A 14,134-nucleotide genomic window follows, 5' to 3' on the forward strand; every position below is an offset into this window, starting at 1 on the left:
CACGGAGGATAACGTTAATATAGTGTTCACGCTCATGCATGTGCACGCGTGCAGTGCACACACACACACACACACACACACACACACACACACACACAGCAGCGTCGATCTTTCTACTTATATTTCAGAAGCAAAACCCACACGTACTGTACAGTAAATATCATGCACAAGAAGGAGGACGGTCGATGAAATCAGACCATTAGTAAGAATCATGAAATTTGACAAGACAAGAAAATGCCACAGACAACTGTTCATTAAAGACTCTTCAGCTCAGGATGAAACATTTATCCATTTATTGCAAAGCTATTGCGTTTGGTTTAAGAGCAGAGCATAAGATAAAGGCATTACATGAACAACATAACTTTAAATTGTGTGCCATACAGTATACCACATTTATACATATGATACATAACACGTATATAGAACTATCCATGAATTATACTCACAGAATCACCTGTTACAGAACTTTAATGCCACAGCCCAGGAGCCGCGGGAAAGGTGGAGTGAATTTAAACGCCGACATCTGAATAACTGCTGTCTCGGCTAGCATGTTGAGTGAACGGGTATATGACGACCCGACCGGGGGATTGAACTCCGACCTCTCGACCTCAGGGAAGACACTCTATGACCACGAGGCTGGTTAATTAATAATACAGTGATATAGTGAAACAAAAACCAATATCTGACCATAATAGCCGTATGGTAATAGCTGGATAAATTCTAGCTCCATTATAGACTCTAGGTTCTGACACATACTGTAAATAATATAGCCCACAGAGTATAGGCTATGTACGCTGAACTTTAACCTCTGACAGCTCCGGGGGGGCTTGCCGTTCTGCTCTGACCCCTGACCTCTGATCTGATCCCGACATGTGAGCATGTGGGAGAGGGGGGGGGGGGGATATCCGCCCACCTAGTTATGGATTCAACGGCCACAGACTTTCTGTCGGTGTGTCCGAGGCTCCGGCTGACGCTCATACAGTATCACTGACTCTTCTGTTTTATTACCATGCTGTACATGAGATGGCCTCCAGTGCCCGTGATGTGGATGGCTTGATTTGTCAGCGCCTGATGCCATGACGACACATTCAGATTAGTTTGTTTATGGCTATGTTCTCACGTTGATGTGGCCGTAGTTTGTTTATGGCTATGTTCTCACGTTGATGTGGCCGTAGTTTGTTTATGGCTATGTCGTCATAGTAAACCAGGAAGCTTCTGATTCCAACATACTGTAGCTGCTCTACCTACTGATGGCAGTCGTTCTCTCTCTCCCTCCCTCTCACTCTCTCTACTCTCTCTCTCTCTCCGCACGCACGCATGCGCACACACACACACACACACACACACACACACACACACACACACACACACAGAGCGTGCGCATGCGCACACGAACACACACACACACGAACACACACACACACACACACACACATTCACAGTCAGAGGCAGGCACCACTCAATAAGAGAATCATGGTGTAGACGGTCGGACATTGTATGGCTGTAAAAAGGATCCATTGAGTGTGTGTGTGTGTGTGTGTGTGTGTGTGTGTGTGTGTGTGTGTGTGTGTGTGTGTGTGAGTGTGATTGTGCGTCGCAGAGTGACGTGTACAAAGTGTTCTCTACTCTAGATGTAATCAATTGTTAGTACTTTATTGATCTCACATCGCCATGGTGACAGGAGAATCACTTACAGGAGGTTGTACACCTTGTGAGCACAGCTAGAGATTTTGATGTGCGTGTGTGTGTGTGTGTGTGTGTGTGTGTGTGTGGGTGCGCGTGTGTGTGCATCTGCGTGCGTGCATGTGTGCGTGCGTGCATGTATGTATGTAAAGTAATGATGTATAGGAAGAATTTGCCTATGTCTCTCTAGTCTGTCTGTCTGTCTGTCTGTGTTTTTCACAGCAGACCACAGGTGAGAGGGAGAGAGAGAGAGAGAGAGAGAGTGAGAGACATATGTCGTTGCCATTTGTGTGCTTAATTGGAAGCAGACGTAATTAGTGCTAATTAGGATAATAGCCGCATTTGTCTAGACATCCATCCGCCTAATGGGGCTACCGTACGCACGCGTTTGCACAAACGCACATGCACAAACACTCACTGCTCATTATTAGAATCATTATTATTAGAATGTGATTTTCTTAGTTTTCTTTTACCTGCGCTGGCCCCATTTTCAGCAGCCACACATAATGTTTATCCACTGGGGGGTGTAGCAGTGTGGAGAGAGAGAGAGAGGGAGAGAGAGAGGGAGAGAGAGAGAGAGAGAGAGAGAGAGAGGGAGGGAGGGAGGAAGTGTGTCATGGGAGATCTAGAACAAATATCAAATGGAGAGAAAAGCCTTCCTTCCATGTATGCTCAGGGTCTGACCCCATCCCTCCGTTCCTCTCTTCTCGTCCTCCATCCACTCACCTTTTAGCCTTTTTCCCACTGCTGTACCGTTCGTTCACTGCAAAATCCTCAGTCTTCATTTCACCCAGAGAGTGTAAAAAAAAAACCCCACCAATTTTTTACAGTCACAGTGTTGGTTGACTCCCCGCTCTGCTTGTCCCCTGGGCCATGCCGAGGGACATTAAACACACACCTCTATATACAGTACGCACACACAAGCGTGTGTGTGTGTGTCTGTGCACAGTATGCTTTTGTGTGTACTTACTGCACCTACACTCCTGCCTATGTGGGCCAGTTAGTGGTTGTGTGCGTTCATGCACGCAACGTGCGTGCGTGCGTGCTTGCATTGCCTGTTTGTGTCTGCGTGTGTGTGTGTGTGTGTGTGTGTGTGTGTGTGTGTGTGTGTGACTATATTAGCCTCGCTCTGTCTCCCTCGTCCATTTCACCGTATGAAAGAACCATTAAGGTGATTGAGGGATCAACACACACACACACACACACACACACACACACACACACACACACACACACACACACACACACACAGCTCCCAGAGTGACATGGCATGCAGGACAGTATAGGTAGGGAAATGCTGTGTGTTCACTGCCCACTTTCACGATTTTCCCCTATCTCTTTTCCCCTGTCTCTAAACCACAGACGCACACACACACACACACACACACACACACACACACACACACACACACACACACACACACACACACACCCACAAATCCATACATTCAAGTTAGAAATCCCATTTATGCAAACATCACACTTTTCAACGGCTTAAATTGGACTCCCTATTGATGGAGCATGCTCAGAATAAACACTGTGCGTATACATGTGCTCTCGCACGTCAGTGCACGTGCGTGCGTGTTGGCCCACCAGAGCCTGACTCTTTCCTCTAATACCCGAGCATATGAATAGTTTCCTTTTCTGGTTATCTGAAGGTATTTGGCCTTGATGTGAATTGAACCAGACATCTATCTATAAATGAACCACGTCTCTGTACGTGTGTATACCCCCACACTCTGCTGGGAGGGAAGTGAGTGAGTGAGTGAGTGAGTGGGTGAGTGAGTTGAGTATATCTTATTTATAAAGCACCTTTCGAAACAAAGTTACACAGTGCTGAACAATGGACACAGTGTAATCGAACATGTACCTTCATCAGACCTGCCAGACAGACAATCAGATGAAATGAAGGCAGGTGTAGAGTGTAGACTAGTGAACTGAACATGTTCTCTTTATATGAAGTACTTCATACCAGCCCCTTATGAAACTACTTCTCCCCAAATCCAAATGGATTTCATTTTCCATCCTGAATGGCAGTAACTAGCATACAATGAGAACTGAGAAGATCTCCACAAAGGTTTACTCATCAAAACTGATTATAAAACTGTAACCATCAAAGCATGCACTCAACATATAATGGTTATGTGACCATGGCATGTGCATAATATAAAATCTCATAAGTTGTATCTGATATTGATTAATATGGGGGGTGGGTTCAATTAATCGATTATTAATCGGCAGAGCTGTCGACTATTGTCAACATATTCCCCAATTTCCAGTGAGATTATGGGGTGAATGAATGTGGCCAGACCCATCTTCTCTTTCTGTCATAGTGACATTGTCCTGCATCAGATCATGTCCAAATCAGGTTCTCCAATCTCCAGTAGCCTCTTCAGTTTTTTGAAGATTTTTTGAGTGGTGCAACCACTCCCTTACGGAGCTATGTGTGTGGCTGGCTGGCTGGCTGGGTCTGAGCATACATAGACAGATAGATAGATAGATTATAGCAGTGACTGACTGAGACATCGAGCGTGCGTGCGCAACTGGTTGTGGCCCCCATCAAGTGACCTTTTGACCAATGCGGCCCTCGCCCCAAGTTGAGTTCGACACCCCTGGTGTAAACAGAAGCAAGTTAAAAAACAAGGAACATATCGCACAGTTGTGACAATATAGTACAGTAGTGCAGTGAGAGCAAAAACAAACAAGGCAGAACAAAAACATAGGTGCTATGAAAATAAATCAGGTACATTAAAACCGTCAACTGACTCGGCATTATTCAATGCCAGGGGCAAGGCGTTCCATAGGGTAATAGGAGCCTTTGTTTTAAGCTTGGTTTGCGGGTATTTCTAGAAGACTTTTTGTTGGAGGACCTGAGAGGCCATAGCATTGGTCTTAGGAGGCAGTATAGGTCAATGATATATGGCGGGGCCAGCCCATGTAGAGCTTTAAAAGTAATTAAATGTATTTTAAAATCTATTCTGGCCTTAATAGGAAGCCAGTGTAGTTGAGTTTTGAACTAGTTTAGGTCGGGATAGTGATGAACGGCTCAGACAGTGTACACCATTCACCTCGACCACCTGTTTCCTTCCCTCAAGGTATAAGATCTCACCCAGTTTACAGATGGGCCATCAAAACCGATTGCCTTCAGCTTGTTCCGCAGTGTGGAGGAGTTCAGTGTCAAACGCTTTCTGAAGGTCCAGCTTGACCATGTTGCAGTACTTTAATCAGTCAAGTACAACAGACATGTGTCAGTAGAGTGAGACTTTCTACCTTCTAGAGTGTTCCAAACTATCTGTCTCGCTGCAGTTGTTATAGAACATGTGGCTCTTTTCAGCTCAAGGTATACTGGTCTGCTCTGCGTTTCATGTCATTATCAATCTGCTATGACATTAAAGTGCTGCATTGTGTACTTCGAAAAACAGCTCAAGCATGCAATGACTTTAACAGAGGAGGTGCTAAAATGGCAGAGTGTGGAGCGTGCATGTATACATACAGTGTGGTGTCGCGTCGTGTAGAGTCATTTGAAGTGTGCATGTATACAGCATAGTGCCGTGTGGAGTCATTTGAAGTGTGCATGTATACATTAGAGTGCCTTGTAGAGTCATTTGAAGTGTGCATGTATACATTAGAGTGCCTTGTAGAGTCATTTGAAGTGTGCATGTATACATTAGAGTGCCTTGTAGAGTCATTTGAAGTGTGCATGTATACATTAGAGTGCCTTGTAGAGTCATTTGAAGTGTGCATGTATACATTAGAGTGCCTTGTAGAATCATTTGAAGTGTGCATGTATACATTAGAGTGCCGTGTGGAGTCAGGCGGCAATGAAGCGATGAATCAAGGTCGATGTTTCTGTTCCACTATATAGCAGCATGCCACTAAGGTCCATCCATTGTCATTTGGTTGATTGGGCCGTCTGTACAGTGCCCCATACTTTTGTCCCAAACAACATCCATATGTCATTTTCTTAGCACTCTTAATTACTCCACCTCCCTGCTGTCAGTTGGCAGTTTGTAAGTCACTTTGGATAAAAGTGTCTGCTAAATGTGTAAATTGCTCTGTTAAAATGGAACGGGGAAATCTTAATACTGGGCCTGTTTAAATCCTTACAGACAGACGCATGAACGCACGCACACACGCACACACGATAGATGGGAAGTGCTAATAGTTAACCAACCGTTATACTTGTGTTTAATGACCGCAGAGGACAATGTTATTATGTTCATAAGAGCAATTCTATGCATGGACAGAAACAATAATGCACAGCTAATTACGCAGTAAAAGTAAAACAGTGTAAAAGTAGGCCAACCCACTAAAGTTATGCACATTTGTATCAGCAAATTAGCTACCGGTGGTTTTTACAAATTGAGGTTTTAATCCCAATCTGGCCTGGTGCCAAGAAGAGGTGGCTGACCTTCATGTAAACGATGAACTCTGGCGTGCCTATTCTGGGGAGGACATCAGGTAAAGATAGCATTATCTACAAAACTCTGTGCCGTGTTGTGGGCTTGTAGATCTGCTCTTTATGATTTGGTATATAAAAAAGGTTCTGTTTCATTAAGAGGGTTTACTTTAAGCCATTAATTAAAGATGGCGTGCTGGGAGTTGTGTACTTTCTGTTTTGTATGGAGTTACTATTACCCTAATAGACCCCCAGGCGTGGTTAGAATATTAAAATAGGTCTTCCCTCATGCCTATTTTTGGTTTCTTCCTGAAAACTGAAAGCCTTTGAGTCAAAAGGCCCATAATCGAAATACACCACTTTAGCGGCATCTGTAAACCATTAAAGGTTTAAATCACAAACAACCCTGTATAAAATACAGCAACCTACACCTGGTACACCTACACACACATGAGCTACAACCTACACCTGGTACACCTACACACACATGAGCTACAACCTACACCTGGTACACCTACACACACATGAGCTACAACCTACACCTGGTACACCTACACACACATGAGCTACAACCTACACCTGGTACACCTACACACACATGAGCTACAACCTACACCTGGTACACCTACACACACATGAGCTACAACCTACACCTGGTACACCTACACACACATGAGCTACAACCTACACCTGGTACACCTACACACACATGAGATACAACCTACACCTGGTACACCTACACACACATGAGCTACAACCTACACCTGGTACACCTACACACACATGAGCTACAACCTACACCTGGTACACCTACACACACATGAGCTACAACCTACACCTGGTACACCTACACACACATGAGCTACAACCTACACCTGGTACACCTACACACACATGAGCTATACAACCTATACCTGGTACACCTACACACACATTCACTCATCCATTCATTAGTTCAGTCATGTCCTCTGGTCTGTGACATGTGTGCTAATTAGCAGTGTGCATCCGTGTACAACTGTGCGTGTGCGCTTGTGTGTTGTGTGGTGTGTGTGCGTGTGTGTGTGTGTGTGTGTGTGTGTGTGTGTGTGTGTGTGCGTGCGTGCGCGTGCGTGCCCACGCGCGTTTAGCAGTCTGTCATGGTACTGCAAGTGTTTATTAAAGGAGTCATGGGGCTTGCCACTTAATCAGAGACCAATCTGCTCTGCTGCTTTGGTGCTGCAGAGGCACACAGAATGACAGGCTGGGTCAAATAAAGTGTGCGTGCGTGCGTGCGTGCGTGCGTGCATGCGTGCGTGTGTGTGTGTGTGTGCGTGCGTGTTGGGGGAGTTAGGAGAGAGAGAGAGAGAGAGAGAGAGAGAGAGAGAGAGAGAGAACAACCTAGAGGCAGTAAAAAGTGATAGGAGGGAAATGGAATTGTGAGAGGCTGTTTTTTATCACCGGATGGAGAGCGAGAAAGAAAGAAATAGGATATACTAGATTATTGTTATTTTAATTCCTCTTTCTTCTTCAGCCCCGGGAAGGCTGCTTACTTGCACACACACACACACACACATGAACGCACACACACACACACACACACACACACACACACACACACACACACACACACACACACACACTCGGTGTTGTATAATAGTTTGTCTTCAATGGAAACTGTCCAGTTTCATTAAGCGTACAGAACTAAAAGGGGAGCATATATTGAATTCATGTCATGACTCACCTAACCCCCTTACCCATGTGAGTGTGACTGAATGAACAATAGCTTTGTGTGTGTGTGTGTGTGTGTGTGTGTGTGTGCGCGCGTGTGTGTGTACTAATCAGCTAATCATTAGAGCCCACGGAGGCGTTTCATGGTGTCTGTAAAGGTGATTCCTTAATGTCCTGCAGCTGGCAGCGTGGCCTCAGACCAAGCAGAGCACACATTCCATTATGTCCCTCCCTCCACGCCGCTGCCCGTGTGACATTTACCCCGCGGCTCTGCAAAGGTTTTCTACAAAGATTTAGTGGCAAACCAGGCTTTGAGAAGCAGTGAACTGAACCGGACCAAATAAAAAGCCTAAAATCACTGGCGTCCTCGAGGGCGGCATGCAGTCGCACACTCCCACTGCCGCCTGCCCGTGTCATCACAAGCAATTTCACAGCCGTGCTCAAATGAAACTACCCCCCCCCCCCACACACACACACACACACACCACCTAAAAAAAAAGAAGGAAAAGCTTTAAGCCAACTTGACAAACTACTAAAAACCAAGGAATACTTTATCCCCCAAATTAAATTTTTTATTGGCGCTATAGCCCCTCCTATATGTCAAGCTTTTTGTGTGTGTGCACAAACTTTGTCCTATAGAAACATTAAATCCCGCTTGACAATGAATGACGAATTTGACATCATAGTGTACATTTTACGTCATGGTCAAATGATGTCAAATGTTATGTCGTAGTGCACACATATTGCATAAGGCAAACATTGATGACGAAGGTGAGGACGCGAATTGTGATTGGCCAGAATGAGATAATGTATGTTAATGTAGATATGTGCGATGATAAGAGCACCCCTCACTTCACACGGGTGTGATTATTTACTAGTTACTGTCTATTAATTACTCGTAGGAGTAATTACATTCATTCGATCCCCGGGTGGGTCATACCAAAGACTGTAAAAATGGGACCCAATGCCTCCCTGCTTGACACTCAGCATCAAAGGGTTGGATTCGGGGGTCAGATCTACTAATCAAATGATTCCCGAGCGCGGCACGGCTGCAGCTCACCCCTCCGCTCCAAGAGATGGGTCAAATGCGGAGAACAAATTTCACTGCGGTAACGTGTGTGACAAATCGTACGACTTTGACTTTTGACTTTGAGGACAAAAACATTGCCACTACCGTTAGGGACGTGGTACAGTCGAGGACTTCAAATATCTGGACGGCTTCAGCTGGATCTGAAGGTCCGGCGGGAATGCCCTTCGTCCGACGAGGAGAGTGGAAATCTGACACGGGAGAAGACCTCAAGAGGCACCTGTTTGTATAGCTACAGTGTCAGTACAGTACAGAGTCAGTACTGCTGTATATGGTAGCGAGAGATAGACGGTATAGACACTCACAGGAGCACAGCAGGAAAGGGCCTTGGATGGTGTCTATAGTCTGCACAGGAACGCTATACGAATGGCACTAGGTGTCACATGGGGAGGACCACGTGTGAAGGGAATCCCAAGCTTGTGTCACCTGTCCTAGACCATGCACATCGATTTCAATTCAAAGGAGCTTTATTGGCATGAGAAAACGTACGTTTAACATTGCCAAAGCAAAAAGTGGAACAAGACAATCAAGATAAAACATGTACATAATAAATATTGAATATGCTCTCACGCTCTCACATGGCACCAGTTTGCGTCACCTGTCCTATAGACCACACTCACATCGCACCGCATCTGAAAGAGTTGTATTGGTATATAGATGCGGTGGAAATATGCTATTTGGACATTTTCTATCAGGGAATCTATAGACATTCAGTATAGCTGGTTCACAGACATTAACAACGTAGACAAGTCTATCCGTTATACAAATGTAAACTATAGTGGCAGGCTGATTGACAGAAAGTACAGTTTAAACATCAATGGTGCCCATAATGAACGTTGCCTAAAATGCAGTCCTTCTATGGAGAGCGGAGTCAATCAGCCTGCCACTATAGTTAACATTTGTGTAACTGATTGGGTCTTTAAATCAAACAGATGCTGTTCACATGTTGGCCTCCTTCCTCTGTCCCACCAGGAGTGTCAACAGCAGGACTTTAAATATTTATATTACTCAGCCTATCCAAATGAACCCCTTTGTCTATTCTCCTCATGCCGACACCGTGTGTGTGTGTGTGTGTGTGTGTGTGTGTGTGTGTGTGTGTGTGTGTGTGTGTGTGTGTGTGTGTGTGTGTGTGTGTGTGTGTGTGTGTGTGTGTGTGTGTGTGTGTGTGTGTGTGTGTGTGTGTGTGTGTGTGTGTGTGTGTGTGTGTGTGTGTGTGTGTGTGTGTGTACATTTATATTTGAGGCCAGCATGTGCTGTTGAACCAAGTGAAGCAATGCTGCTGCTCAGTTGATTAAATCATCTGATCAACTATTGATTAGATCATGAAGCCACATGGAGAGTGAACCGGGGGATGGGTGAGTTTAAATCCTCTGTGTTGCACGTGCAGTCACATGCACGCACACGCACACGCACACGCACATGCACACTCAGGCACAGGCTGGATATTGGGAGTGAGTGTCTGCGTTAAGGTTGAAGTATAGCACTGGTTCTCGTGGACGTACACGAGGGAAATCACAATGAATAAAGTTAGGTGTGTGTGTGTGTGTGTGTGTGTGTGTGTGTGTGTGTGTGTGTGTGTGTGTGTGTGTGACGGAGAGTGAGAGAGACACTAGATGGGGTGCCACTTATTTTCTCCTCTCCTCTCCTTCATATTAACTATTTTCAACAGACTCTTACATCTAAACAGGTCCTTTCAACATGCACACTCCTTCTCCACTCAACGTGTGCGTGCGTGCTCGCACAGACTAAACTTATCAATGGACACAATGCAACCAGCTTCCTAAACCTGCACTGCAGTGGACTGAACAGCAGACATTCTTGGAATTACGGGCTGTCTGCTGACCTCAGGTCTGTCTACTGACCTCAGGAGTTCAGTCTACTGACCTCAGGTCTGTCTACTGACCTCAGGAGTTCAGTCTACTGACCTCAGGTCTGTCTACTGACCTCAGGAGTTCAGTCTACTGACCTCAGGTCTGTCTACTGACCTCAGGAGTTCAGTCTACTGACCTCAGGTCTGTCTACTGACCTCAGGAGTTCAGTCTACTGACCTCAGGTCTGTCTACTGACCTCAGGTCTGTCTACTGACCTCAGGTCTGTCTACTGTCCTCAGGTCTGTCTACTGACCTCAGGAGTTCAGTCTACTGACCTCAGGTCTGTCTACTGACCTCAGGAGTTCAGTCAAAAGAAATGGGCAGACTTTTGATTCTATTTGATTATTATGATTATATTGTCATAGTATATGATTGGCATGCATCAGTCTTGCGGGGCTGCACTCCTACTAAAGTACATTTACAATTTTGAGGTATTTCCAATTTACAGTACTTTTACTTCTACTCCCATTACATCTCAAAGGCAAATAAATGTTGCACTTTTTACCCCACTACAATTATTTTGAAAACTTTAGTTTTAGTATTTCTACATCGCAGCATACTGTGAGTATTTCTTCCACCTTTTGGCTGCAAAGCGGGATTTCAGACCATAGAAAATGGTGCACATAATTCATTTAATATGAGTCAGAGCCGTTATATATATCCACAACAGCAGGGCAGGCACTCACCGCCGACTGTCGAGAACATTTTATTTATTTTGCGTTTGACTGACAAACAGGCAGAGAGTGGCAGAGTGGCCCATAATTTCACCTGGATATAGTTGTACTTGAACGTTGTCAAACATGACATAATGACTCATGTAACCTGGAGCACCGCTATATTAATCACGCTAGTATTTCAGCCATTTCACTATAAGCTGTTTGCCAAAAGGCTAGAGAAGAATGGAAGTATTTCTGACTTGTGGAGCCCTTAACCCATTCTGACCTGAGATCAGATTCTAAAAATGTCTTCTGTATACATCCTGACAGTTTTCTGAAAAAAGCTATGTTTCTATGTCAGTCGCCAGTCATTTAAAAAAATAGCAGACCTACAAGCTCATAGATCTGCTATTTTTCAATAGCTATAAAGCATAACATAATGCTAACACCAAACGGGGTTCCCGAGCAAAATGGGATAAACTCTTAGTCCCCGGAATATATATTTTATAATAGATTGTGCATTCCCCCCAATTGATGATTTTTCAAGGCATGAATATTTACTAATAGCCCTAACACACACGCACACACGCACGCACACGCACACACACACACACACACACACACACACACACACGTACACGTCACACTACAGGGCACAGCCACTTGAAGTGCATCGACGCTCACTAAGAGACTAAAGCAGTCTCGGTTCAATTTGCTTCATTCCCCCCGTGGCGGTATTGATTCCAGTGTGGTTTCCGTCGGAGTTCCATTCGCACAAACAGTAGCAACAGAGAAGCAAAAACATCAAGACGAGGTTTACTGCCTGGCGGCATTTCTCTCTGGGGCGGCCAGAGACATTATTGTTATTCAGGTGGAGTCCCGTTGGAAATGTGACTTTTTCCAGGAATAGACCTCACTGTCCTCACTGCCCTGACTCTCACCCCATAGTTCCACCCTTCCCCCCACCGCCAGCCGTGTGCTGGCCATAGTGATTCATTTTGTTTTGTTTTTGTGAGGGCCTGTTTTTTTGCACATCAGCGTTGCTCATTCCCGATCACCGCCATTGGTTCTCACGCCTGTAGAACAATCGGCCCGCATTCCTGTGGTTGTATTATCACTGCTGGCGGAAACGGTGGATGACATGGATCAACGTCGCGAGCCAAAACAACAGAACGGCAGAAACACGAAACGTATGTGGAGAGAGAGGGACAGTGGGCCAAGTGAGAGAGAGCCACCGCAAGACATTAGCTCCATATCAATGCCAGACAGACAGAGGAGATTTGCTTAAGCTTTTCCGAATCCTCTTTTGCTCTCTCGACGACGTGTCCCCTTTTTCCCGTCTTATGCGTGCTAAACAATGAGCTTCGTAACAAATGCTCCTCGTTCGTCTGAGCTTTAATTAGGGAGGAGAGCAGCCTTCTGAGAGAGAGGACAACGGCACCAGAATGCTCTGGTGTTGATTGTGGTCGTTGTCTCGATGTGTAATCCCCTTTCTTTCTTTCTTTCTTTCTTTCTTTCTTTCTTTCTTTCTTTCTTTCTTTCTTTCTTTCTTTCTTTCTTTCTTTCTTTCTTTCTTTCTTTCTTTCTTTCTTTCTTTCTTTCTTTCTTTCTTTCTTTCTTTCTTTCTTTCTTTCTTTCTTTCTTTCTTTCTTTCTTTCTTTCTTTCTTTCTTTCCTTTCTGTGTGAAACAGGGCGATCACCTTGGACAATCAGCTGGTCGTGATGGCGAGCACGGCGGCGGACGCAGGTCGTTACTACGTGGAGGCGGTGAACGAACTGACGGGAGAGAACAAGACCAGCCCCTCTGTCTACCTGAGCATCTCAGGTAACACCCTAACACTGACCCTAGACCAGCCCCTCTGTCTACCTGAGCATCTCAGGTAACACCCTAACACTGACCCTAGACCAGCCCCTCTGTCTACCTGAGCATCTCAGGTAACACTGACCCTAGACCAGCCCCTCTGTCTACCTGAGCATATCAGGTAACACTGACCCTAGACCAGCCCCTCTGTCTACCTGAGCATCTCAGGTAACACTGACCCTAGACCAGCCCCTCCAGACTATGTATGAGCCTTTACCCTCTGAAACTCCTCATTCACCAGCACTTGTGAGGCCTGGTCGTTCTCTCTTCTCTGACCTCGGTTTCTTGTCTCTCTCTCTCTCTCTCTCTCTCTCTCTCTCTCTACACTCCACTTACTGTATCTAATATATAGGCAAAACTTGCCTATATACTAGTCCATACCCGGGGATGTGCTCACTCAAAGCATTTGCTGACTTTGAGTTGTGTTTGGGCAAGGCGTGTGCTCCTATATTACTCGATCTCTGCCTATAGCTCCCACAGTTAAAACACGCACGCGAGCGCACACATTGCCATGCGACTGTTTCTCAGCAGCAGTGAGGCAGGTCCACCATCCCAAATCAGCCTGGTGGTGGCGCTATAACAGGCCTCTTGGACCTCTGGCTCCTTGAGAGTGAATCCTTCTCTAGGACTTTCTTTTGGTTCCCTAATAGTAATGATAACGTCTAGGTAACTAAGATGCATTAAATGCCAATTTTCAAGGGCCTCGACATACTGAGAGATTCACGGGTAATACTAATTATGAACGCACACATGCTCCCCCTTTTAAGCCTGGCTGGTTCCCTGCAGATTACAGTGCCGGGGCAAATTTGTCTGCGTATTTAAAAAGCCTAGAGGGATCACCTGATGCGTAAAGACATTCACGTGGAATAA

At 45.3% G+C, this 14,134-nt stretch overlaps 1 protein-coding gene across 1 annotated transcript in view; it reads left to right on the top strand.

Annotated features, from left to right (window-relative positions):
• The window catches only part of LOC308312064 (protein sidekick-1-like), a 313,497-nt gene that overhangs the window by 180,887 nt on the left and 118,476 nt on the right, over positions 1 to 14,134 (top strand). Inside the window, exon 5 of the mRNA XM_080758887.1 lies at positions 13,095 to 13,228. Within this exon, the coding sequence (XP_080615013.1) occupies positions 13,095 to 13,228 (134 nt within the window). The remainder of the gene's footprint in view (positions 1 to 13,094; positions 13,229 to 14,134) is intronic.

This window comes from Protomyctophum bolini (assembly GCF_963924005.1).
Source record: "Protomyctophum bolini genome assembly, chromosome: 3".
NCBI lineage: Eukaryota > Metazoa > Chordata > Actinopteri > Myctophiformes > Myctophidae > Protomyctophum > Protomyctophum bolini.